This window comes from Bufo bufo, chromosome 8 (genome assembly GCF_905171765.1).
Source record: "Bufo bufo chromosome 8, aBufBuf1.1, whole genome shotgun sequence".
Classification (NCBI taxonomy): domain Eukaryota; kingdom Metazoa; phylum Chordata; class Amphibia; order Anura; family Bufonidae; genus Bufo; species Bufo bufo.
Window position 1 is genome coordinate 125718321 of NC_053396.1, and position 25511 is coordinate 125743831.

General features: G+C 45.8%; 1 protein-coding gene across 5 annotated transcripts in view; it reads left to right on the plus strand.

Annotated features, from left to right (window-relative positions):
• Positions 1 to 962: 962 nt before the first annotated feature.
• Positions 963 to 25511, plus strand: part of LOC121009183 (phosphatidylinositol-binding clathrin assembly protein-like) — a 104310-nt gene continuing 79761 nt past the window's right edge. For 3 of the 5 annotated variants that reach the window (XM_040442106.1, XM_040442109.1, XM_040442110.1), the window contains exons 1-8: positions 965 to 1474; positions 6991 to 7133; positions 15116 to 15191; positions 17063 to 17165; positions 17249 to 17342; positions 17424 to 17535; positions 19903 to 20009; positions 20559 to 20600. In XM_040442106.1, coding sequence (XP_040298040.1) covers positions 1345 to 1474; positions 6991 to 7133; positions 15116 to 15191; positions 17063 to 17165; positions 17249 to 17342; positions 17424 to 17535; positions 19903 to 20009; positions 20559 to 20600 — 807 coding nt within the window. In that variant the 5' untranslated portion in view covers positions 965 to 1344. Of the gene's footprint in view, positions 1475 to 6990; positions 7134 to 15115; positions 15192 to 17062; positions 17166 to 17248; positions 17343 to 17423; positions 17536 to 19902; positions 20010 to 20558; positions 20601 to 25511 lie in introns of all 5 variants that reach the window. The other 2 variants (XM_040442107.1, XM_040442108.1) reach the window with 2 other exon arrangements.

The following is a 25511-nucleotide window of genomic DNA, read 5'->3' on the forward strand; positions in this document are numbered from 1 at the left end:
CTGCGGCTCGGATGCAGACCCGAACAACGGTCGTGTGCATGAGGCCTTAGACTTTTCCTGCCATTCATCAGCGCAGGGCGCACTATGAACAGCGCAGGGCGCGCACTCAATGTAGGCTATTATAGCTCAATGATAAAGTACATGGAAGTCATACTATATTGGACTGTAGTATTCAGGTTACATAAATAAGTGGGTTTTGGGTCTGTAACAGGTGCCCCATCACTGGTCTAGCGTCACCGTCTCTGACTATGTGGAGGCAGCACAGTCCATAAGGCACACTTGATTCCTGTCTATGATGACAGCTAGTCCTCACATTGCCTGAGCTGGGCACAGTGGGCAGACGGTGGGGTGAGCTGGGCACAGTGGGCAGACGGTGGGGTGAGCTGGGCACAGTGGGCAGACGGTGGGGTGAGCTGGGCACAGTGGGCAGACGGTGGGGTGAGCTGGGCACAGTGGGCAGACGGTGGGGTGAGCTGGGCACAGTGGGCAGACGGTGGGGTGAGCTGGGCACAGTGGGCAGACGGTGGGGTGAGCTGGGCACAGTGGGCAGACTGTGGGGTGAGCTGGGCACAGTGGGCAGACTGTGGGGTGAGCTGGGCACAGTGGGCAGACGGGGTGACCGGGGCAGACGGTGGGGTGACCTGGGCACAGTGGGCAGACGGTGGGGTGACCTGGGCACAGTGGGCAGACGGTGGGGTGACCTGGGCACGGTGGGGTGAGCTGGGCACAGTGGACAGACGGTGGGGTGACCTGGGCACAGTGGGCAGACGGTGGGGTGACCTGGGCAGACGGTGGGGTGACTTGGGCACGGTGGGGTGAGCTGGGCACAGTGGACAAACGGTGGGGTGCCCGCCCGGGGCGCTCTCAGAGGAGCTCCATACACTGTGTTGTCTCCTCTCATATTCCAGCCCACCTTAAATTCCTGGAATGTGAGTGCGGCTCTCATCCTCCCCCGCCGCCATACTCTGCCTCTTCCCTCGCACTCCTCCCGGGAGGACACACTCTCCATCCTCGGCTCCGGGCACTCACACCAGCTAGTGCCACCTTAACAACACCCGGTGCTCTGCGGACAGCGGTCACATGACACTGCGCCGCCATTTTGTCTTAGGAGTGAAGTGTGAGGTAAAAAGAGAGAAGAAGGGAGAGAAACCGGAAAGGAAGAGAGGGCAGGAAGATACGGAGCCGTGTGAGGGCAAGGACTCCTGCTGCTGCCATTCCGTCTGTCAAGACCACCTGTCAGGGCAGCCTCCGGGCACGGTGACCCAGAAGCGGGTGAGCTGAGAACGGAGGAGCCGGCAGTGACGGGATCCCTGAGTCTGTAGGCCCGGAGTGTCAGCGCGGAGAATGTCGGGTCAGTCCATCACAGACCGGATCACGGCGGCCCAGCACAGCGTCACCGGCTCGGCCCTGGCGAAAGCCGTGTGCAAGGCGACCACCCATGAGGTGATGGGGCCCAAGAAGAAGCACCTAGACTGTAAGTGAGCACCACCATGACACCTCCATGTACTCATCTGTATGTGCCCGGCATGTACTCGGTGTATGGTAGACTGTATACAGCCTTATATATACTGTATGTGCCATGTACTCGGTGTATGATAGACTGTATACAGCCTTATATATACTGTATGTGCCGTGTACTCCGTGTAAGATATACTGTATACAGCCTTATATATACTGTATGTGCCCGGCATGTACTCCGTGTAAGATATACTGTATACAGCCTTATATATACTGTATGTGCCCGGCATGTACTCAGTGTAAGATATACTGTATACAGCCTTATATATACTGTATGTGCCGTGTACTCAGTGTATGGTATACTGTATACAGCCTTATATATACTGTATGTGCCCGGCATGTACTCGGTGTAAGATAGACTGTATACAGCCTTATATATACTGTATGTGCCATGTACTCGGTGTATGATAGACTGTATACAGCCTTATATATACTGTATGTGCCGTGTACTCAGTGTATGGTATACTGTATACAGCCTTATATATACTGTATGTACCGTGTACTCAGTGTATGATATACTGTATACAGCCTTATATATACTGTATGTGCCGTGTACTCAGTGTATGGTATACTGTATACAGCCTTATATATACTGTATGTGCCGTGTACTCGGTGTATGATAGACTGTATACAGCCTTATATATACTGTATGTGCCCGGCATGTACTCGGTGTATGATAGACTGTATACAGCCTTATATATACTGTATGTGCCGTGTACTCCGTGTAAGATATACTGTATACAGCCTTATATATACTGTATGTGCCCGGCATGTACTCGGTGTATGGTAGACTGTATACAGCCTTATATATACTGTATGTGCCGTGTACTCCGTGTATGGTATACTGTATACAGCCTTATATATACTGTATGTACCGTGTACTCAGTGTATGGTATACTGTATACAGCCTTATATATACTGTATGTGCCGTGTACTCAGTGTATGGTATACTGTATACAGCCTTATATATACTGTATGTACCGTGTACTCAGTGTATGATATACTGTACCTGTGTATACTGTATACAGCCTTATATATACTGTATGTGCCCGGCATGTACTCGGTGTAAGATAGACTGTATACAGCCTTATATATACTGTATGTGCCGTGTACTCAGTGTATGATATACTGTACCTGTGTATACTGTATACAGTCTTATATATTGTATGTATGTACCGTGTACTCGGTGTATGATATACTGTACCTGTGTATACTGTATACAGCCTTATATATACTGTATGTGCCGTGTACTCAGTGTATGATAGACTGTATACAGCCTTATATATACTGTATGTGCCGTGTACTTGGTGTATGATATACTGTACCTGTGTATACTGTATACAGCCTTATATATACTGTATGTGCCGTGTACTCAGTGTATGATATACTGTACCTGTGTATACTGTATACAGTCTTATATACACTGTATGTATGTACCATGTACTGTACCTGTGTATTTCATGTACACACTGACAAATGTGCAGTTTGTGACTTTTTGAATGCCACAAAATTGGTGTATTTTTAATAATTCTTCCTCGGACCCCATGGCCGCTGGGATTTTGGCCCCAGCCCTGCTGTACGGACAGTGTGTGGTGTTCTGCCTATAGTTGTACGTCCTCAATCCGTTCAGGATGCATCAGTTCAGTCCCTCTTACGTTTTTTGGACGGAGAAAATACCGCAGCATGCTGCAGGTTTATCTCTGCCCAAAAATCCTGAAGACTTGCTGGAATGCCGGATCCGGCATTCATTTCCATTGAACGGCATTAATGCCGGATCCGGCCCCAAGTGTTCTGGCAAAATGGATCCAGTTTTGCGGTCTGTGCATGCGGCATGCACAGACCTTTAAAAATGAGGAAAATAATAAATACCGGATCCGTTTTTCCGGATGACAACTGGAAAGACTGCTCCGGTATTGCAATGCATTTGTGAGACGGATCTGGATCCATCTCACAAATGTGTCCGGTTTGCCGGAATCCTCTGCCGCAAGTGTGGAAGTAGCCTGTGTATAAAGTGATCTAGATAGTTTATCAGAATCTACAAAGATTGGGGGGAAACGTGCCTGAAATCTAGGCCGAGGTCTGTGTGCGGCTGGTTGTGTCGCCCATTATCAGAGCATGGTCCGGTTCACTGACACTGTCCAGCTCTGTGTCACCTGGCAGGGGACAGACAGCCCTATGTGGATAGAATGGAAGCTACAAGCATCCAAATAGAGTTCATAGTGTGAAATTAGGAGGCTCTGCCTGTGACTACTGGTCTGACATGGGGGGGGGGGGGGGGCACTGATGTGGGAGATGGTCGTCGTGCACTGGAACGCAGGGTTTCAGAAGTCCTCCTAAAAATATCATTTACTGCCTTTTTTTTTCCTTAGGAGGCAAAGTCTGGTGTAAATGCCTTCTCTAATTCACATGATTTGTAATTTGCTCCTAAAATGTTACACTTGGGAGTCAAAGGTTTCCTATTGATTAAAATGAAATTTGAAGAAAAAAAATCTGTAAGTGTGGAGCCCTAATGTGGGGGAAGGGACACTGCTATGGTTAGGGCTTCAAGATGGCGGCGGGTACTGGTGTGACTACTGGGGAGTATGACACTGCAGTGTAAGGTGTCCTGCCTAATACTCCACCAGTACAGTGGCGTCTGTAACATTATATTTGGGGGGTTACACACATACTTTCTGACGGGTTCCCTTGAAAAAAAATAATTATGAAATAAGGTTACTTTCACACTTGCGTTGTGAGGATCCGGCAGGCGGTTCCGGCAACGGAACTGCATGCCGGATCCAGAAATCATATGCAAACGGATATCATTTGTAGGCGGATCCATCTGACAAATGCATTGAAATACCGGATCCGTCTCTCTGGTGTCATCCAGAAAAACGGATCCGGTATTAAACATAGAATGTGTCGGCAGATAAGAACCATTTGGCCCATCTAGTATTTATTATTTTCACTTTTATAAAGGTCTGCGCAGACCGGATCCGGAATTCCGGCAAGTGTTCCGGAATTTTGGACAGAAATAATGCCGCAGCATGCATTTTCTCCGGCCAAATACCGTAAGAGGGACTGAACTGATGCGTACTGAACGGATTGCTCTCCATTCAGAATGCATTAGGATAAAACTGAAGTGTTCTTTTCCGGTATAGAGCTCCTGTGACGGAACTCAATACCGGAAAACAAAAACGCCAGTGTGAAAGTACCCTAAGTGCCAGAGTTGCTGACTTTGGTCGCCCACTTCCAAAAATATGGAATAAAATTGAACAAAATGTTGTATGTGCCGGAAAAAAGCGACAATAAAAAATACAGCTCAACCTGCAAAAAACAAAACAAGCTCTCGCGCTGCTCCAGGGATGGATAAATAATAAAAAATAGTTATGGCGACTAAGGCTACTTTCACATTAGAGTTTTCAATTCCGCTATTGAGATCCATCATAGGATCTCCATAGCGGATAAAAACGCTTCAGTTGTGCCCATTCATTGTCAATGGGGACAAAACTAAACTGAATGAAATGGAGTACACCAGAATGCATTCCGTTCCATTTGGTTGCGCTCCCATCGCAGACAGAATAACGCTGCAAGCAGTGGTTATCTGTGCGCGATGTGGTGCGGAGAAAGATGGATCCGTCCTGACACACAATGTAAGTCAATGGGGACGGATCCGTTTTCTCTGACAAAATAGAAAATAGATCCGTCCCTCATTGACTTTCAATGGTGTTCAAGACGGATCCGTCATGGCTATAGAAGACATAATACAACCGGATCCGTTCATGACGTTGTATTATTGTAACGGAAGCGTTTTTGCAAATCCATGACGGATCCACAAGAAACGCTAATGTGAAAGGAGCCTAATAAGCAAATGAATTTAATTAAACATGTCTTTATAAAAAAAAAAATAATGCAAAAATGTGGTATCCCAGTAATGTGACTGGGCTGCAGAATAAAGATGATGTCACCTCTCCTGAAATGTCTGTTTTAGTAACTATCTGCTTTCCCCAAGGAATACGAATTCTGGAGCATCTATTTACTCATGTTGTTCCATTCCTGTATTATTCCTGCTAGAGGTCTACAAACAAATTGCCAGCAGTCTGTAGTAAAGGTACCAGTAGTGTGTGTGTCTGACTGTCCAGGTAGTGCTGCAGTGTCAGACTGTGCAGGGACACACCCCAACCTGTAACGCCTTTACTGCAAGCTGCTGGTAATTCATTCATAACTTCTAGTAGGAGGAACGGAGGAACGGCACAGCATAGAGCCCTAAGAATAGGTGCTCCAGAATTGTTTCTACATGGGGGGAAACAAGTGGCTACTGAGAGGAGAGGTGAGGGGTCCTCGTAATTATGCTGCTTGGAATTGCTGCTTTTTTCCCATACCTTTTTTAAAAGTGACTTCCAGTTCTACCTAGCTTGCCCATGTTGGTATGTGGCCCCAGTTCAGAGAAATAAGACTTTGTGGTTTATACAAAGGGGCAGCAAAGGCACATAAAGGGGCAGGCAATGCAGAGGTAATTACCCCTGGCCCTGAAATCTGCACAGTACAGATGCTTAGTACAGATTACATCTCCAACCCTATACATCGCACCTGCCAGATCTCGGGGCCAGGCTTTATTACGCCTACCATATCTGGCCCAATCAGTCAAAACTGACTGGAGCTTTGGGTGCAATAGCAACGCCCCCATTGCACTTGGGGGCCCATTTGCATAAACTACAAAGGCTTATTTCTCAGAATTGAGGCCAGATATCAACATAGGACCAAGCGCTCATCTGCACGGTCAAAATGGTTTTATTTGCAGGTATGAGGTGACAGATTCCCTTTAACAGTCCGCCCCGTATTCTGTTATAATCAGTATCTGGGGGCAGAGTTTGGCGAGTTCTCACAAGTTCACCAAAGACTAAGTGGAGGGAACCATTTCTAAGAATCCTCTTATTAGGATAAAGCAGGCAGCGATGGGATGGTTTGACATCTGCGTTTTATTGTCTTTCTTCCGGCTCTCGTCCCTTACAAGGAAATTATAGCTGCACTATTTATTCTGGGTTACTGGACGGCCATTGCAGAGAAATGTTCAGTGTATCGCACTGGTGTGCCTTAAAGGGCACCTTTCAGCAGATTTGTACCTATGACACTGACTGACCTCTTGCATGTGCCCTTGGCAGCTGAAGACATCTGTGTTGGTCCCATGTTCATATGTGCCTGCATTGCTGAGAAAAATTATGTTTTAATATATGCAAATGAGCCTCTAGGAGCAATGGGCTCAGCTCTCTCTGCAATGACAACACCCCGTTGCTCTTTGAGCCTCATTTGCATATATTAAAACTTTATTTTTCTGAGCAATGCAGGCACATATGAACATGGGACCAACACAGATGCCTTCAGCTGCCAAGGGCACATGTAACAGATTGGCCAGTCTCATAATTACAAATCTGCTGACAGATGCCCTTTAATCATTGTAATTTACTATTGTTTTTTTTGTTTTGTTTTTATCAGATCTTATCCAATGTACAAACGAAATGAATGTTAACATCCCGCAGCTCGCTGACACCCTCTTTGAACGCACTGCTAATGGTAGCTGGGTTGTAGTATTCAAAGCCCTTATCACAACACATCACCTTATGATGTACGGTAATGAGGTAGGTTTCTTATTTTGCTATAAATAATAACCGCCCTGCCCTAAAGGAATGATCAATTCTGTGCCATTATCAATGTCATAGTATATCTGTGTTGTAGTGAAAATGCATTTTGGATATTATGGGGTCCTTTCGGCCTGACCCTTCCATGTTTCTGGACCTGCGGTGGAAAGCATACTTATCTGCTCACCATTGCTGAGGTGTCATCTGGCTCCTTCAGCACCCGGCTGCTTCAGTCTTGCATGTTGACACCTAGTTTGATGGGAGTCATGGTGCCCCACTTCTGCCAAGTGAATGCAGTGGTGATGTATCCCCAATTTGTCACGTCAACAGGTCATGTGGGACATGTCACCACTGCAGCCAGTCATTGGCTGCAGTGGCACAAGTGAGCCCTGTCAAACCTGATGTTGACATGTGGGACTGCAGGACTAAGGCTGCTTTCACACGGGCGCAATGCGGTAGGTGAACGTATTGCACCCGCACTGAATCCCGACCCATTCATTTCTATGGGGCGGTTCACATGAGCGGTGATTTTGACGCATCACTTGTGCGTTGCGTAAAAAAATCGCAGCATGCTCTATATTCCGCGTTTTTTCACGCAACGCAGGCCCCATAGAATTGAATGGGGTTGCGTGAAAATCGCAAGCAAGTGCGGATGCGGTGCGATTTTCACGCATGGTTGCTAGGTGACAGTCTATTCACTATATTATTTTCCCTTATAACATGGTTATAAGGGAAAATAATAGCATTCTGAAATCAGAATGCTTAGTAGGTGATCAATTGAGGGTTAAAAAATAAATAAAAATTAACTCACTTTCTCCTCTTGTTCGCCTAGTTCCCGGTCTCTTCTTTACTTCTTTAACCACCTCCGGACCGCTGTACGCACAGACGCGTCCTGGAGGTGGTTGATTCATTCCTCCTGGACGCGCCGGCGCGTCCTCTCGCGAGACGCGAGATTTCCTGTGAACGCGCGCACACAGGCGCGCGCGCTCACAGGAACGGAAGGTAAGAGAGTTGATCTCCAGCCTGCCAGCGGCGATCGTTCGCTGGCAGGCTGGAGATGTGTTTTTTTTAACCCCTAACAGGTATATTAGACGCTGTTTTGATAACAGCGTCTAATATACCTGCTACCTGGTCCTCTGGTGGTCCCCTTTGTTTGGATCGACCACCAGAGGACACAGGTAGCTCAGTAAAGTCCCACCAAGCACCACTACACTACACTACACCCCCCCCCCCGTCACTTATTAACCCCTTATTAGCCCCTGATCACCCCTAATCACCCCTGATCACCCCATATAGACTCCCTGATCACCCCCCTGTCATTGATTACCCCCCTGTCATTGATCAACCCCCTGTAAAGCTCCATTCAGATGTCCGCATGATTTTTACGGATCCACTGATAGATGGATCGGATCCGCAAAACGCATCCGGACGTCTGAATGAAGCCTTACACGGGCATGATCAATGACTGTGGGGATCACCCCATATAGACTCCCTGATCACCCCCCTGTCATTGATCACCCCCCTGTCATTGATTACCCCCCTGTAAAGCTCCATTCAGACGTCCGCATGATTTTTACGGATCCACTGATAGATGGATCGGATCCGCAAAACGCATCCGGACGTCTGAATGAAGCCTTACAGGGGCATGATCAATGACTGTGGTGATCACCCCATATAGACTCCCTGATCACCCCCCTGTCATTGATTACCCCCCTGTAAAGCTCCATTCAGATGTCCGCATGATTTTTACGGATCCACTGATAGATGGATCGGATCCGCAAAACGCATCCGGACGTCTGAATGAAGCCTTACAGGGGCATGATCAATGACTGTGGTTATCACCCCATATAGACTCCCTGATCACCCCCCTGTCATTGATTACCCCCCTGTCATTGATTACCCCCCTGTAAAGCTCCATTCAGACGTCCGCATGATTTTTACGGATCCACTGATAGATGGATCGGATCCGCAAAACGCATCCGGACGTCTGAATGAAGCCTTACAGGGGCATGATCAATGACTGTGGTGATCACCCCATATAGACTCCCTGATCACCCCCCTGTAAAGCTCCATTCAGATGTCCGCATGATTTTTACGGATCCACTGATAGATGGATCGGATCCGCAAAACGCATCCGGACGTCTGAATGAAGCCTTACAGGGGCATGATCAATGACTGTGGTTATCACCCCATATAGACTCCCTGATCACCCCCCTGTCATTGATTACCCCCCTGTCATTGATTACCCCCCTGTAAAGCTCCATTCAGACGTCCGCATGATTTTTACGGATCCACTGATAGATGGATCGGATCCGCAAAACGCATCCGGACGTCTGAATGAAGCACTACAGGGGCATGATCAATGACTGTGGTGATCACCCCATATAGACTCCCTGATCACCCCCCTGTCATTGATTACCCCCCTGTCATTGATCACCCCCCTGTAAAGCTCCATTCAGACGTCCGCATGATTTTTACGGATCCACTGATAGATGGATCGGATCCGCAAAACGCATCCGGACGTCTGAATGAAGCCTTACACGGGCATGATCAATGACTGTGGGGATCACCCCATATAGACTCCCTGATCACCCCCCTGTCATTGATCACCACCCCTGTCATTGATCACCCCCCTGTCATTGATCAACCCCCTGTCATTGATCACCCCCTGATCAACCCCCCTGTAAGGCTCCATTCAGACATTTTTTTGGCCCAAGTTAGCGGAATTATTATTTTTTTTTCTTACAAAGTCTCATATTCCACTAACTTGTGACAAAAAATTAAATCTCACATGAACTCACCATACCCCTCACGGAATCCAAATGCGAAAATTTTTTTAGACATTTATATTCCAGACTTCTTCTCACGCTTTAGGGCCCCTAGAATGCCAGGGCAGTATAAATACCCCACATGTGACCCCATTTCGGAAAGAAGACACCCCCAGGTATTCCGTGAGGGGCATATTGAGTCCATGAAAGATTGAAATTTTTGTCCCAAGTTAGCGGAACGGGAGACTTTGTGAGAAAAAAATAAAAAATATCAATTTCCGCTAACTTGTGCCAAAAAAAAAAAATTTCTATGAACTCGCCATGCCCCTCATTGAATACCTTGGGGTGTCTTCTTTCCAAAATGGGGTCACATGTGGGGTATTTATACTGCCCTGGCATTCTAGGGGCCCCAAAGCGTGAGAAGAAGTCTGGTATCCAAATGTCTAAAAATGCCCTCCTAAAAGGAATTTGGGCCCCTTTGCGCATCTAGGCTGCAAAAAAGTGTCACACATCTGGTATCGCCGTACTCAGGAGAAGTTGGGGAATGTGTTTTGGGGTGTCATTTTACATATACCCATGCTGGGTGAGATAAATATCTTGGTCAAATGCCAACTTTGTATAAAAAAATGGGAAAAGTTGTCTTTTGCCAAGATATTTCTCTCACCCAGCATGGGTATATGTAAAAAGACACCCCAAAACACATTCCCCAACTTCTCCCGAGTACGGAGATACCAGATGTGTGACACTTTTTTGCAGCCTAGGTGGGCAAAGGGGCCCATATTCCAAAGAGCACCTTTAGGATTTCACTGGTCATTTACCTACTTACCACACATTAGGGCCCCTGGAAAATGCCAGGGCAGTATAACTACCCCACAAGTGACCCCATTTTGGAAAGAAGACACCCCAAGGTATTCCGTGAGGGGCATGGCGAGTTCCTAGAATTTTTTATTTTTTGTCACAAGTTAGTGGAAAATGATGATTTTTTTTTTTTTTTTTTTTCATACAAAGTCTCATATTCCACTAACTTGTGACAAAAAATAAAAACTTCCATGAACTCACTATGCCCATCAGCGAATACCTTGGGGTCTATTCTTTCCAAAATGGGGTCACTTGTGGGGTAGGTATAATGCCCTGGTATTTTAGGGGCCCAAATGTGTGGTAAGGAGTTTGAAATCAAATTCTGTAAAAAATGACGAGTGAAATCCGAAAGGTGCTCTTTGGAATATGGGCCCCTTTGCCCACCTAGGCTGCAAAAAAGTGTCACACATCTGGTATCTCCGTACTCAGGAGAAGGTGGGGAATGTGTTTTGGGGTGTCATTTTACATATACCCATGCTGGGTGAGATAAATATCTTGGTCAAATGCCAACTTTGTATAAAAAAATGGGAAAAGTTGTCTTTTGCCAAGATATTTCTCTCACCCAGCATGGGTATATGTAAAAAGACACCCCAAAACACATTCCCCAACTTCTCCTGAGTACGGAGATACCACATGTGTGGCACTTTTTTGCAGCCTAGGTGGGCAAAGGGGCCCATATTCCAAAGAGCACCTTTTGGATTTCACTGGTCATTTACCTACTTACCACACATTAGGGCCCCTGGAAAATGCCAGGGCAGTATAACTACCCCACAAGTGACCCCATTTTGGAAAGAAGACACCCCAAGGTATTCCGTGAGGGGCATGGCGAGTTCCTAGAATTTTTTATTTTTTGTCACAAGTTAGTGGAAAATTATGATTTTTTTTATATTTTTTTTTTTTTCATACAAAGTCTCATATTCCACTAACTTGTGACAAAAAATAAAAACTTCCATGAACTCACTATGCCCATCAGCGAATACCTTGGGGTCTCTTCTTTCCAAAATGGGGTCACTTGTGGGGTAGTTATACTGCCCTGGCATTCTAGGGGCCCAAATGTGTGGTAAGGAGTTTGAAATCAAATTCTGTAAAAAATGACGAGTGAAATCCGAAAGGTGCTCTTTGGAATATGGGCCCCTTTGCCCACCTAGGCTGCAAAAAAGTGTCACACATCTGGTATCTCCGTATTCAGGAGAAGTTGGGGAATGTGTTTTGGGGTGTCTTTTTACATATACCCATGCTGGGTGAGAGAAATATCTTGGCAAAAGACAACTTTTCCCATTTTTTTATACAAAGTTGGCATTTGACCAAGATATTTATCTCACCCAGCATGGGTATATGTAAAATGACACCCCAAAACACATTCCCCAACTTCTACTGAATACGGAGATACCAGATGTGTGACACTTTTTTGCAGCCTGGGTGGGCAAAGGGGCCCACATTCCAAAGAGCACCTTTCGGATTTCACTGGTCAGTTTTTACAGAATTTGATTTCAAACTCCTTACCACACATTTGGGCCCCTAGAATGCCAGGGCAGTATAACTACCCCACAAGTGACCCCATTTTGGAAAGAAGAGACCCCAAGGTATTTCGTGATGGGCATAGTGAGTTCATGGAAGTTTTTATTTTTTGTCACAAGTTAGTGGAATATGAGACTTTGTAAGAAAAAAAAAAAAAAAAAAAAAAATCATCATTTTCCGCTAACTTGTGACAAAAAATAAAAAGTTCTATGAACTCACTATGCCCATCAGCGAATACCTTAGGGTGTCTACTTTCCGAAATGGGGTCATTTGTGGGGTGTTTGTACTGTCTGGCCATTGTAGAACCTCAGGAAACATGACAGGTGCTCAGAAAGTCAGAGCTGCTTCAAAAAGCGGAAATTCACATTTTTGTACCATAGTTTGTAAACGCTATAACTTTTACCCAAACCATTTTTTTTTTACCCAAACATTTTTTTTTTATCAAAGACATGTAGAACAATAAATTTAGAGCAAAATTTATATATGGATGTCATTTTTTTTGCAAAATTTTACAACTGAAAGTGAAAAATGTCATTTTTTTGCAAAAAAATCGTTAAATTTCGATTAATAACAAAAAAAGTAAAAATGTCAGCAGCAATGAAATACCACCAAATGAAAGCTCTATTAGTGAGAAGAAAAGGAGGTAAAATTCATTTGGGTGGTAAGTTGCATGACCGAGCAATAAATGGTGAAAGTAGTGTAGGTCAGAAGTGTAAAAAGTGGCCTGGTCTTTCAGGGTGTTTAAGCACTGGGGGCTGAGGTGGTTAATGATGAACTACCGACTAGGACCTGTGGTGACGTCAGATCACATGCTCCAATCACATGGTCCATCACCACGGTGATGGACCATGTGATTGGAGCATGTGATCTGACGTCACCAAAGGTCCTAGCCGGTAGTTCATCATTAAAGAAGTAAAGAAGAGACCGGGAACTACGCGAACAAGAGGAGAAAGTGAGTTAATTTTATTTATTTTTTTTAACCCTCAATTGATCACCTACTAAGCATTCTGTATTCAGAATGCTATTATTTTCCCTTATAACCAGAATTCAGTAGCGGGGACAGGTAAGTATGCTTCCTTCCACAGGTCCAGCCTCAGCCTCACAGTGAGGTCAGGTAGAAAGTCCACTTTAAAGGGAACCTGTCATCAACTTTATGCTGACCTCACTGGGGGCGGCATAAATTAGTGACAGAAATGCTGATGTCAGCGGTGTGTCACTTATGAGCTAAAAGTAAGTGGTTGCTGAGAACCAGCATCATAATCATTGCAGCCCAGGCCTGGAAAAGAGTCACATCTACCTGAGAAGAGTCCTGGTTATTCATAATCTCCTGCTCTCTCACCCATCTGCTGATGATTGGCAGTTCTCTCCTGGAGAGAAAGGGAGAAAACTAGGTAGAAGCCTGTCAGCCATCAGCAGGTGGGCAGGAGAGCAGGAATTCTGGACTCTTTTCCAGGCCCAGTCTGCAATGATTGTGATGTTGGTTCTCAGCAACCACTTATTTTTAACTTAGAAATGACAGACCGCTGAAATGAACTCACCTGTCTCTACTTTATTCTGCTGTTAGTATGGGCAGCATAAAGTTGATGACAGGTTCCCTTTAAGGGGTTGTCACAAAATTAAAGTTTCTCTCCTATCCACCTAAATTTTTGATCCCAAAAATCACAAATAAGGGGTCTTGTGTCCCCCCATGTGAGTGGTACGGCAGTTGAGCAGGTGTGCTAGCACTACATTTATCTCTATGGGACTGCTTGAGATAGCAGAGTACAGCGCTCTACATATGGCAGTTCCATAGAGCTGAATGTTGAAGCAGCCTGCATGCTTGACCACGCCATTCATATACAGGGCAACACATGACCCCTGCTCTTGTAATCAGTCCGGGTTCCAGCTGTTGGACCCCCACTTATCAGACACTTATTTCCGATCCTGTTAGGGGATAAGTATAAATCATTGAAAAACGCCATTAAAGCAGCAAACCAATAAACCTGTTTATTCTCTGGACTGTTAGAAAGGTACATGATGTAAACTGTACTGAAGAAGATCTTTTTACCAGCGGTTGCAGTTGTGAGTTATCCCCTCCCTCCTGGTCCTCAGCAGTGTCATGTGACCGATACTGACTCTCCATTGACACAGCGTCTTATGTGTGGACAGGAAGTCAGTTTCCTAATATTCATTCCTACGAAAGCCTCAATGTCAGTCTCATAGGAATTGACTCCCTGTCCGCACATAGAACAGTTGAAGCTTTGGAGTATAGGTCACATGACACGGCTGAGGACCAGGAGGGAGGGGATAACTCGCATCTACTCAAAACAAGACAATTATTGCGGTCTGCTTACTGGATACATTGACTCAGTCGTTGGGAAAGTCAGTGATACTGAATGGAAAAGGTTAAAAATGGCAAAAATAGAAAGAAGGTTCCACGGTGCTCACCATGTATTAGTCCAAAAGTGCCCTGTACGGGGTGTGCCAGATGTGCAGTGTACTACTGGACTAATAAATGGGGTTTATAAAGATCGGGGAGTGCTGTGGAGCCTTCTTTCTGTTTTTGCTACCTCACAACTACAACCACTGGTAAAAAGACTTTCTTCACTACAGTTTTATATTATGTGCCTGTCAACCATAAGAATTTTTAGTGAGAGTGCTTTTTTAAGCAAGAACATCAGAAGAAAGAAACATGTCAATCTGGCATCAGCTTGCCGCTAAAATAGAAAAAAATACATGCTTGGAAAACGAGCATTTGTTGTATTCATTTATTTCCATTTTTGCTAGAGCTTTGCCTTTTTTTTTATTGCATTGATTACTGTTTGGAATGACTTTTATCACTATTGTCTTTCCTTTAAGCGATTCATCCAATATCTTGCTTCCAGAAATACGTTGTTCAATCTCAACAACTTTTTGGATAAAGGTGCTATGCAAGGTAAATATACTTTGTGGATGCATTCTAAGTAATTTCTCACCATTTGCAGCAAAGATTCACCCTTTGTAAACAGATATTTTGCAGTATTTAATGTTGCACATCCCATTTTAAAGCGGCACTTCCACAAAAAGAAGTTATCAGATATTAATCAGTTCCAGACCAGGCCATGTACCCCCTTCCTGGCCTAGCCTAATTTTGCAAACCTGAAATGTCACTTTTGAGATCGTGTGTGTGTTGTTGTTGTTGTTGTTGTTTTTTTTTTTTTTTTTTTTGTGTGACACATTGTACATCATGTTAAAGGGGGTTATCCATAATACGTTAACCCCTCAACTCCTGGGCTCCTCATATAGATTATACTTACCCTCCTCCCCAGCACCCGCGTCACTCCTGATCCCCACACAGCCGCCGCTGCATCTCCCCGTCTAGACGAACAAAACATCTGACGACGGGGAGCAGCCAATAGCAAGCTGTGACGAGGACGAGCCTCCCTAGCATCGCAGGTGATGGTATGGAGGCTCGTCCCCGTTTTGATCTGCGCAACAGGGAGATGCAGCGGTTGCCAGGGAGCAGGAGCAACGTTGGTGCCGGGTAGCGAGGTAAGTATAATCTATATGAGGGGCCCGGGCACTGGGGGTGGGGTGGGTGGGGAATGTTTTAGACATTGGATAACCCCTTTAATGGTAAATTTGATTTAAAGGGGTTCTGCAGTTCTTTTAAACTGATGATCTATCCTCTGGATAAATCATCAGCATCTGATTGGCGGCGGTCCGACACCCGGGATCCCCGCCAATCAGCTGTTTGAGAAGGCAACGGTGCTGGCAGTAGTGCCGCGGCCTTCTCACTGTTTACAGCAGGCCCAGTGACGTCACCACTAGTATCACTGGCCTGGGCAGGGCTAAGCTCCATTCAAGTGAACAGAGCTTAGCCGCGCCCAGGCCAGTGATACTAGTGGTGACGTCACTGGGCCTTCGGTAAACAGTGAGAAGGCCGCGGCACTACTGCCAGCGCCGCTGCCTTCTTAAACAGCTGATCGGTGGGGGTCCCGGGTGTCTGATCCCCGCCGATGAGATGCTGATCTATCCAGAGGATAAATCATCAGTTTAAAAGAACTGCAGAACCCCTTTTAATATGTTTTACCTTTTATTTATATTTTTTAAAAAATCCCAAATTTACAGAAAATTTGGAAAAATTTACTATTTTCTAAATTTGAATTTCTCTGCTTTTAAGACAGATAGTGATACCCCATAAAAATACTTATTAATTAACATTCACTATATGTCTACTTTATGTTGGCGTCATTTTGGTAATGTTATTATATTTCTTTATGACATTAGAAGGTTTACAATTTTAGAAGCAATTTGAGATTTTCAAGAAAATTACCAAAATCAATTTTTTTTTTTATAGACAAATTCAGTTCTGAAGTCACTTTGAGGAGCTGACATAATAGAAACCACCCATAAATTACACCTTTTAAGAAACTGTACCTCTCAAACTATTCAAAACACATTTTAGAAATAATGGTGGTAGGTTGTGGTGGCTCGCTAGCAAGTAGTTAAGGTATGGTGCATTTTAGAAATGTTGTTTAACACTTTAGATATTCCACAGGCATTAAAGCAAAATGGAGGTGAAATTTTTTTAATTACATTTTATTTAGCAGATTTTAATTGAATCTATTTTTTCGGTAACACATCAAGGGTTAACAACTAAATAAATCTCACTAGTTATTACCCTGATTCTGCAAATATATATACAGTATAGTGTAAAATATATAACAATATTACAGTAATTTATGTTCAAAATAATATCGTTAAGTACATGGTAAGATTTGTATATTCTTTAAGTTTTAAGACCTATTTTATACCATTTTCTAGGCTATGATATGTCAACCTTCATTAGGCGCTACAGCAGATACTTGAATGAAAAAGCACTTTCCTACAGGCTTGTGGCGGTGGACTTCACCAAAATGAAGAGAGGGTATGTAAAGCAGGGACATGGATCAGGTGCTTAAGAGGTTTTTTCCCACAGTTTTTCTAAACCTATTTCTGTCCATATTTTAGGATAGACGGTGTGATGAGGACGATGGCGACAGAAAAGTTATTGAAAACTCTTCCTATCATTCAGAATCAGCTAGACGCTCTGCTAGATTTTGATGTAGGTACATCATTACCTGGTGACTGGAATGTTTAGTGTCTGTTTTTTGCATTAACTGATTTGTATATATCTTTATTTTAGGCAAACCCAAATGAATTAACTAATGGTGTTATAAATACTGGTTTCATGCTGCTATTCAAAGACTCCATTCGATTATTCGCTGCCTACAATGAAGGAGTTATTAATTTGTTAGGTATGTCACTCTGTCCATTGGACTTGGCTCATTTTAATTTCAATACTTTATTAGTTATTGCAGACTAGGATCACACAGCTTTGTAGATTCATTCAGCTCCTGTGTTGTATGCCACCTGTACAGAGCTCCCTGCACTGTCAGGCACGCTATTAGGCACAGCCTAAAAGGGCATATACACAGGGCATCCCATTCGCGAGACTGCCATTGGCTGATAGAGGGAGGCCCCTCCCCATGAACCACACTAACATCCCACTATCACTATTGACCATGGCATCAACAGGGTTCAAGTGCTGGGATCGGCGCTTCTGCCCATCAGGGCTGTTAGAGCAGTAGCCCGGCTGTCATACAAGAGCCAAGCTTCTACTTTCCTCTGCACAGGAGACCTGTGCAGCGCTTATTCTAGGCGGCCTAGAATAAGGCCCCTTAATGACCGATATAAAAAGGCACAACAGTGGTCATTAAGGGGTTAAAATGGTCTTACACGCTAGATGAATGTTGGCTGAACCCACCAATTTCAGTGGCACTCAGTGACCATCTAATGTGTATGATTGTGTCCCTCTTCCCTGTTGCCACCTTTAAATGCAGTGGACAGCTTTGCATCAATTTATAGGGATTCTGTCATGACATTTTAGGCCTATAACCTAAACATATGGCCAGGTCCGTACTAATAACCTGAATCCGAAACTGTCCTTATTAAATCGGCCTGTGGCTCTATTAGCACATAAAACTGGTTTTTATAACCTGTTATTCACCTACCTAAGGTGCCCAAGGGGACGTCGCTTCATACAGTGTGCCCCTCTCCGTCTGGTGCCCAGCGCCCCCTTCCCAGTTGAAATCGCCGCCTTCCTCACCTCAGCGCCGCCTCCGCAATCGTCCGGTCACTCTACCAGATCCCGCGCGTGCGCACTAGGCATAACCTGAGGGACCGGACGATTGCGGAGGCGGCGATTTCAACTGGGAAGGCGGCGCTGGGCACCAGACGGAGATGGCTGCAGCCGGGCACCCTGTATGAAGCGACGTCCCCTTGGGCACCTTAGGTAGGTGAATGACAGGTTATAAAAACCAGTTTTATGTGCTAATGGAGCCACAGGCAGATTTAATAAGGACAGTTTCGGATTCAGGTTATTAGTACGGACCTGGCAATATGTTTAGGTTATAGGCCTAAAATGTCATGACAGAATCCCTTTAACATTGCATCTATTATGTAATAAGTATTTTTGGAATCGGTTTTGATGAAAAATTCATAAGCGTTTGTCTCCTCTGTCCTTCATGTATTCAGATACAGTGCAGGATGCATAGTCCCTTTAACAGTAATATCCTGCTTTTCTTACGGCTCACTCTGTAGCTCCTTACTCTCTTTCCTCAGTGATCTTATTTTAGGCTAGTCTCATACTAGCGTTACTGAGATCCTGAGGGGTCTCTCTGGATCCAGCATTGCCGGAAACTGCCATCCGGCAGTGCCAAATCCAAACCAGCCTCACTAATGCAATTGTGAAACTAGCCTTGCCTGGCGCTAAAGAGACTGTTCGGAGGGGATAGAATTGCTTCTAAAAGGTAATAATCCACCCTCTTCAGTAAACTTTTATCTGTGTGAGCAAGAGATACAGAGGGAAACCGTGTAAAAGTTGACCACTTTGATACAGAGAGACTATGGCTGCCTGAACACATTAGATTTATGTTGGCTGAACCCACCAATTGTGCCGAGACCACCCGACCATGTAACGTGCTTGGGGGGCCTTCCATCTTTGTCCCACAAACAGAACTCGGGGGTGAGAAGAGTTAGGCTAGATTTAATCCTACACAATCCTTTTGTTCCGAGGCAATATAAGCCACTGCTAGAAGCGTCTGGGATCGGCTTAGGGCTGTATTACACTGGCTGAGGGTCGGCAAGATCATTGCTAATAAGTGTTTCTAGCAATGATCTGCCTGTGTAAAGGTGTCACCGATTACCTGATCGGGTAATCCTAAAAATAATTGTTTGCTGGCAGCAGATCATGCCATCTAATCGCGCTCTGCTGCCGGCAAATAATGATTCAGCATGGGGGTGAGAGAAGGCCTTAGTAATCGCTACTCCCCATACTGTAGAGGAGATGGCTGCATGTAATAGCAGCGGTCTCCTCCACTGACGATCAGGCGATTGTCGGGAAGAAAAGCTTCCCTCCCGACAATCGTCAGCCTCATCTGCCAGTATAATACAGCCCTTACTCTCCTTTCCTTATTGAGAATGTGTGTGGGGTCAGCAGAGATGGCTGTAACGTGTATAGCAGTCTATGATTTAATAAAGTTTCAATTAGATAACTAGTCGCTCGTAAATAATTATGTGATGCTTTACAGGTCAGTAGAATTTATTTCTTTTCTCTTCTGTAGAAAAATACTTTGATATGAAGAAGAACCAGTGTAAAGAAGCCTTGGATATCTATAAGAAATTTCTTGCTCGGATGACCAAATTGGCAGAATTCCTCAAGGTGGCAGAGGTCAGTATCATTCCTGCACTCGGGGGGCCTTATGTAGCTCTTGGCACTGGTACAGTAGCATGTGTCCTGCATGATACACATTGAATGCGCTTAAGAACTTTGGTTATGCCAATGGTTAATGAATGCAAATACAATAGTCTACAGCTAATGCATTATTGCTTGATGCCATTCTCTCTTCAGGATTTGTCTTGTAACCAACAGCGACTTGCACGTTTTTATCCTTTGCTCTTTTCACACGTGCACATTATTCCTTGCCTAATGGCATGACTACTTCAAGCTTGATCCACATTTGAACTTATAACATTTGCATTTTGAATTGCACTGACAACAACTGCATGATCTTGACACATTCTTGCAGGTAAATTGCTTTGTTCTTGTATCTTTGCTTTGTACTTAGCAAGTGCCACTGTACCAGTCCATTAAGTTAATAAAGGCCCTTTACCTTCATACTGTGTGTGTGTGCATGCATCAGTATCCACAGCACTCTCCATTGCCACTGCATGAAGTAATGTACACTTTTCTTTCCCCCCCTTTTTTTTGTGAATTCAGCAAGTTGGAATTGATCAGGGTGACATTCCAGATCTTACTCAGGTCAGTGTGCATTTCACATTCATTTAATTTGTTTCATTTCACATTCCTTCCAGGTCTCTGTGCTTTTTTATTGCTTTATCCATAAACCATAATCCTGAGAAGTTTTCTCTTCCATATACAGCTTATATGGAAAAACATTCCTGTGAACTGGTGTCTTCAGATATTTGTCTTCATTAACAAATTATGCCTTCCATAAATCCAAGATGTAATCATTTTAATACAGCACCACCTTGGTCTCTCCTTAAAATAATGGAGACTGTTTTATATGAAGCTTGATTTCTGTGGTAACTTGCTGCTGTAATGGTACTTTCACACTAGCGTTAAAGTTTTCCGGCATAGAGTTCCGTCATAGGGGCTAAATACGGGGAAAAAAAACGCTTCAGTTTTGTCCCAGTGCATTCTGAATGGAAAGCTTTCCGTTCAGGATGCATCAGAATGTCTTCAGTTCAGTCCCTGCGGTATTTTCTCCGTCCAAAATGCCGGAACATTTGCCGGAATGCCAGATCCGGCATTAACTTCCATTGAAATGTATTAAAGGGAACCTGTCACCAGGATTTTGTGTATAGAGCTGAGGACATGGGTTGCTAGATCGCCGCTAGCACATCCGCAATACCCAGTCCCCATAGCTCTGTGTGCTTTTATTGTGTAAATTTTTTTTATTTTATACATATGCAAATTGACCTGAGATGTGTCCTGTCCCTCAGATGAGTCAGGGACAGGACTCCTCTCAGGTTAATTTGCATATGTGTCAAATGTTTTTTTTTTTTACACAATAAAAGCACACAGAGCTATGGGGACTGGGTATTGCGGGTGTGCTAGCGGCGATCTAGCAACCCATGTCCTCAGCTCTATACCCAAAATCCAGGTGACAGGTTCCCTTTAATGCCGGATCCGGTATAAAGTGTTCCGGAAAAATGGATCCGGTTTCCCGGTCTGCGCATGCGCAGACCTTTTAAATCTGTGAAAAAGATAAATATGACACCGGAGAAACGTATTCGGTATTGCAATGCATTTGTTAGATGGATCCGGAAACAAATGATATCCGTTGGCATACAGATTTCCGGATCTGGCAGGCAGTTCTAGAAACAGAACTGCCTGCCGGATTCTTCTAACGCTAGTGTGAAAGTATCCTAAGTAGTGCAAATGTAATTGCTGCAGTGACTTGATAATGTTGACATTAAAAAGGTAGTCCACTATAAGAAGTTATTGCCTATCCACATGGTAGGGGATAACTATTAGTTAACAATCAAGAGAAGAGGGGCCTTATACCCTGAAATGAATGGAGCTGCTGGTCTAACATGCTCCTTGCCCCTCATTCATACTCTTTGGAACTGCAGGGCAGAGTACAGCAGTCATCTATCTCCAGCACTGTCTTGGCGCATGCTCAACCAGCCATCTATGCATTTCATGGTAGGAAGCCCTCATTTTCCTGATTGGTCCCAGTGACCGGACTCCTACCAATATAATAGTTTTCTCAAATGATCTAATAGTTATCATCTTTCCAATGGTTGGAGGACAACTTTTTTTATACCCAGAACACCTCTTTAAAGTTAGCATAATATTACAGGTCTGCGTAATCCACACAAAATGTGTATAAAATGATGCATTAAGCTCATTGTGCACATTTGAAGGGTGCTTCTGAATTTACGCTTCAGACGTGTGCTACTGTATCCTCAAACAGCTGCATATGCCTTCTGTTAATGTCTGTTCACACTCTTTGTAACGGGGCCTCCAAAGAGAAGGAGAGTGCACCACTCATGTGCAGCATGCTCTCTATTCACTTCTATGCTAGCTCAAGAAAGAGCCAAGCAAGCGTGCTCAGCTATTTCCCAAAGAAGTAAATGGAGAGTGCATAGTGCAAGGGTGGCCAACTCTTCATCCGCCTCTATGGGAGATCTGGGAATAGTAGAGTCAGCGCACGGCTTAAAGAAGCACTCCCACAAAAAAATCTTTTTCTCGTGCATGGCATTGGGGGACACAGCACCATGGGTATATGTCCAACTACCACTAGGAGGCACTAGACACAAAAAGTGTTGGCTCCTCCCCGTTGGGCTATACCCTCTCCACAGGCACAAGGCTATTCAGTTTTTGTCTAGTGTCCGTAGGAGGCAGAAGTCCTGCTGTTTATTTTTTATTTTATCTTTTTTTCTCTCTTCTGCAGGTCTCGGTGATCTCCACCGTTATACCTGCTGCAGGCTGGGGCTCCATCGTGTTCCACTTTAGTTGCCCCCCCTGCGGGCGCGTACTTCTGTACCATCGCCGGTCACCCAGTCCCCACAGACTGCATCCGCAGTGGCTTGCCGACATTCCCACGGTTCCCGTGTTGAGTCTGCCGAAGGGGTGACCCTGCGGCGCCCGAAGACATCAGATGGTGAGTATAGTGAGTATATCCCCTGTCCCTGCCCCAGGGTTAGGTTCCCTCCTGTGGCCAGGGGGGTGGGATCCACCTTAGCTGGGGGTCCTGGGAAGCTTCCATCTTTCTCCACCTTTCTCTTCCCCCTTGGTTGGTTTTTTCTCTCCTCCCTGGCCACACAGTCCAGGCGTCGCTTCTCCTGGGCCTTCCCCGCTACTTTAGTCCCCGGCTTTTGCAGGGACTAGGCCTCATCTTCCATGGCCCGTTCCCGGCTCCCAGGTGCTCTGTTTGCCCTGTTCCGCCCACCCCCAGGCGTCGCTCCTCCCCCCCCCCCCCCCCCCCCCCCCCCCCCCACCCTCCTCACCTAGTTTTGTGGGTCCGGAGGCCCCTCGGTCGGCCGCGATTCGTCCCGCCCCCCTCGCTCCATTCCCGGCCGCCTCATAAATCGAGGCCCCGGCTTTTGGGCCTGCTAGGCCGCGATCTTCCCGGCCCCTCCTCCTTGCTTCCCGGGCTTTTCTGACCCCGCCCGGCCCTCGGGAGGGGCTATCTCCTCCACCCTTTACTGGTCTAACGTGGGTTATCTATCCAGTGGATAGATCCTCCGTTTAAAAGAACTGCAGATCCCCTTTAGGTCATTGTCCTATGTACTGTGTGAAGGCAGCTAATGCTGTACATAGGGTTCACTCAAGTCGTTCCCCCCCACCCCTCCTCAATTGCTTCATTTCTCCTGCAGCCTCTATAGCTGCTGCAGCACCTCTTTGGGGAACATGGCATCCGGGTCCAGATATGACAGCCTCTGCTGGCTGCTCTATGAGGGTCTCCTCTCCCAGCCTCTCCTCGGATCGCCACGTCTTTTCACGTGCGTCCGCTGTCTACGAAGGCTGCCATGCGGTCGGCCTGTCCCTGCTTGTGTGCAGTACCTCTTTCCAGACCCCATTGTGTCCCCTGACCAAATCCTTTTGTGTAGGTCCCTTCTGAATGGTCTCCCTCTTTGTCAAAGCCATGGGAACCTTGTCCGACTCTCCCAATCCCTGGCGGAGTCGCTGGACCGCTACCTATCCAATTGCGGCCACCTATGCCCTCCCAGGGTCCTCCCTGCAGATGAGGCATGCTCAGATACCGGGTCCGGCAAGGGGTAGCTCACAGTACAACCTCGGGTGGTCTCAACAGGATTCCACCCCTCCTCGGCATCCTCGGGTCCTCCCCAGGACAGGCCTGAGGCTGGTGACGAATCCTTTCCCGTCACCCCATCCGTTGCCTCGGGGGACTCCTCTGCACCGATTCCCTCGGAACAGAGCATCAGGCGGTCTTCCTCCATACAGAAGCCTCTGGGAGGTCAAGACTAACGTGCACGGAGGAACCTCTCCTACCCAGGGTTGGTATCCCCTCTAGTGGATTTTCGGATGGCGCTCCCCTGACTGCACAGGTATTCAACCGCACAGGTAAGGCAGCCGTCCCCGTGTTTAGCATAATGAGTCACCTACTTGGTGTCTCTGGTACGTACGCCTTCTCCTTAACTGGGGGGTACCTGCACCACTGCCATAGGCTGTACCTGACAAGCCTTCCTGGTTCCCCTATACCAGGGGCTATGCTCTACACATTTGAGAGTGTTTCCACCGGGTCCCCATCCTGGTGCTGGTGTTCGCCACTCTACCTCATAACAGGGGGTCCCTGTTCTTGGCAAGCGCCTCCTGTTGGTTGGTAAAGAAAAGCAATTATATATGGCTGTTTCCATCCGCCTTGCTTTTTTTTTTTTTTTTTTTTTTTTTTTTTTTCATAGGTAGAGTACCTACACCTACTCCAGATGCTGAAGCCATTACTCCTGGCTGGCTCTATGGTGTTCCATGCGGCACTATTTCTCCCTTCCGGGCGAGATTCACAGGCCGCCTTCAATTGCCTTGGCAATTGCACCTGTCTGTTCCCAGCCACTTTGCTCCTTTCATAGGTAGAGTACCTACACCATCTCCTGATGCTGTAGCCGATACCTCTGGCTGGCTCTATGGTGTTCCATGCGGCACTATTTTTCCCTTCCGGGCAGGATATACAGGCCGCCTTCAATTGCCGTTGCAATTGCTCCTGTCTGTCCCCAGACTTTTTTGCTCCCTTTCATAGGTAGAGTACCTACACCATCTCCGATGCTGTAGCCAATGCCCCTGGCGGGCTCTATTGTGTTCCATGCGGCAACATTTCTCCCTACGGGCGAGATATAGAGGCCACTTTCAATTGCCGTAGAATTGCCTCTGTCTGGTTCTAGTCGGCACCAAGCTGCCACCTTGGTCCCTTCATAGGTAGAGTACCTGCACCATTTCCTGATGCTGTAGCTGTTGCTCCTGTCTGGCTTTATGGTGTACCATGTGGCATTTTCTCTCCCTTACCGGACGAGATATTGAGGCCTCCTCCAATTGCCGTGGTCATTGCACCTACCTCATCATAGTGTGCACCAAACGGCCATCTTACTCCCTTCATAGGTAGAGTTCCTGCACCGTCTCTGATGCTGCAGCCGTTACACCTGTTTGGCTCTATGGTGTACTATGCGGCCCTGTTTCCCTTTTTTTCAG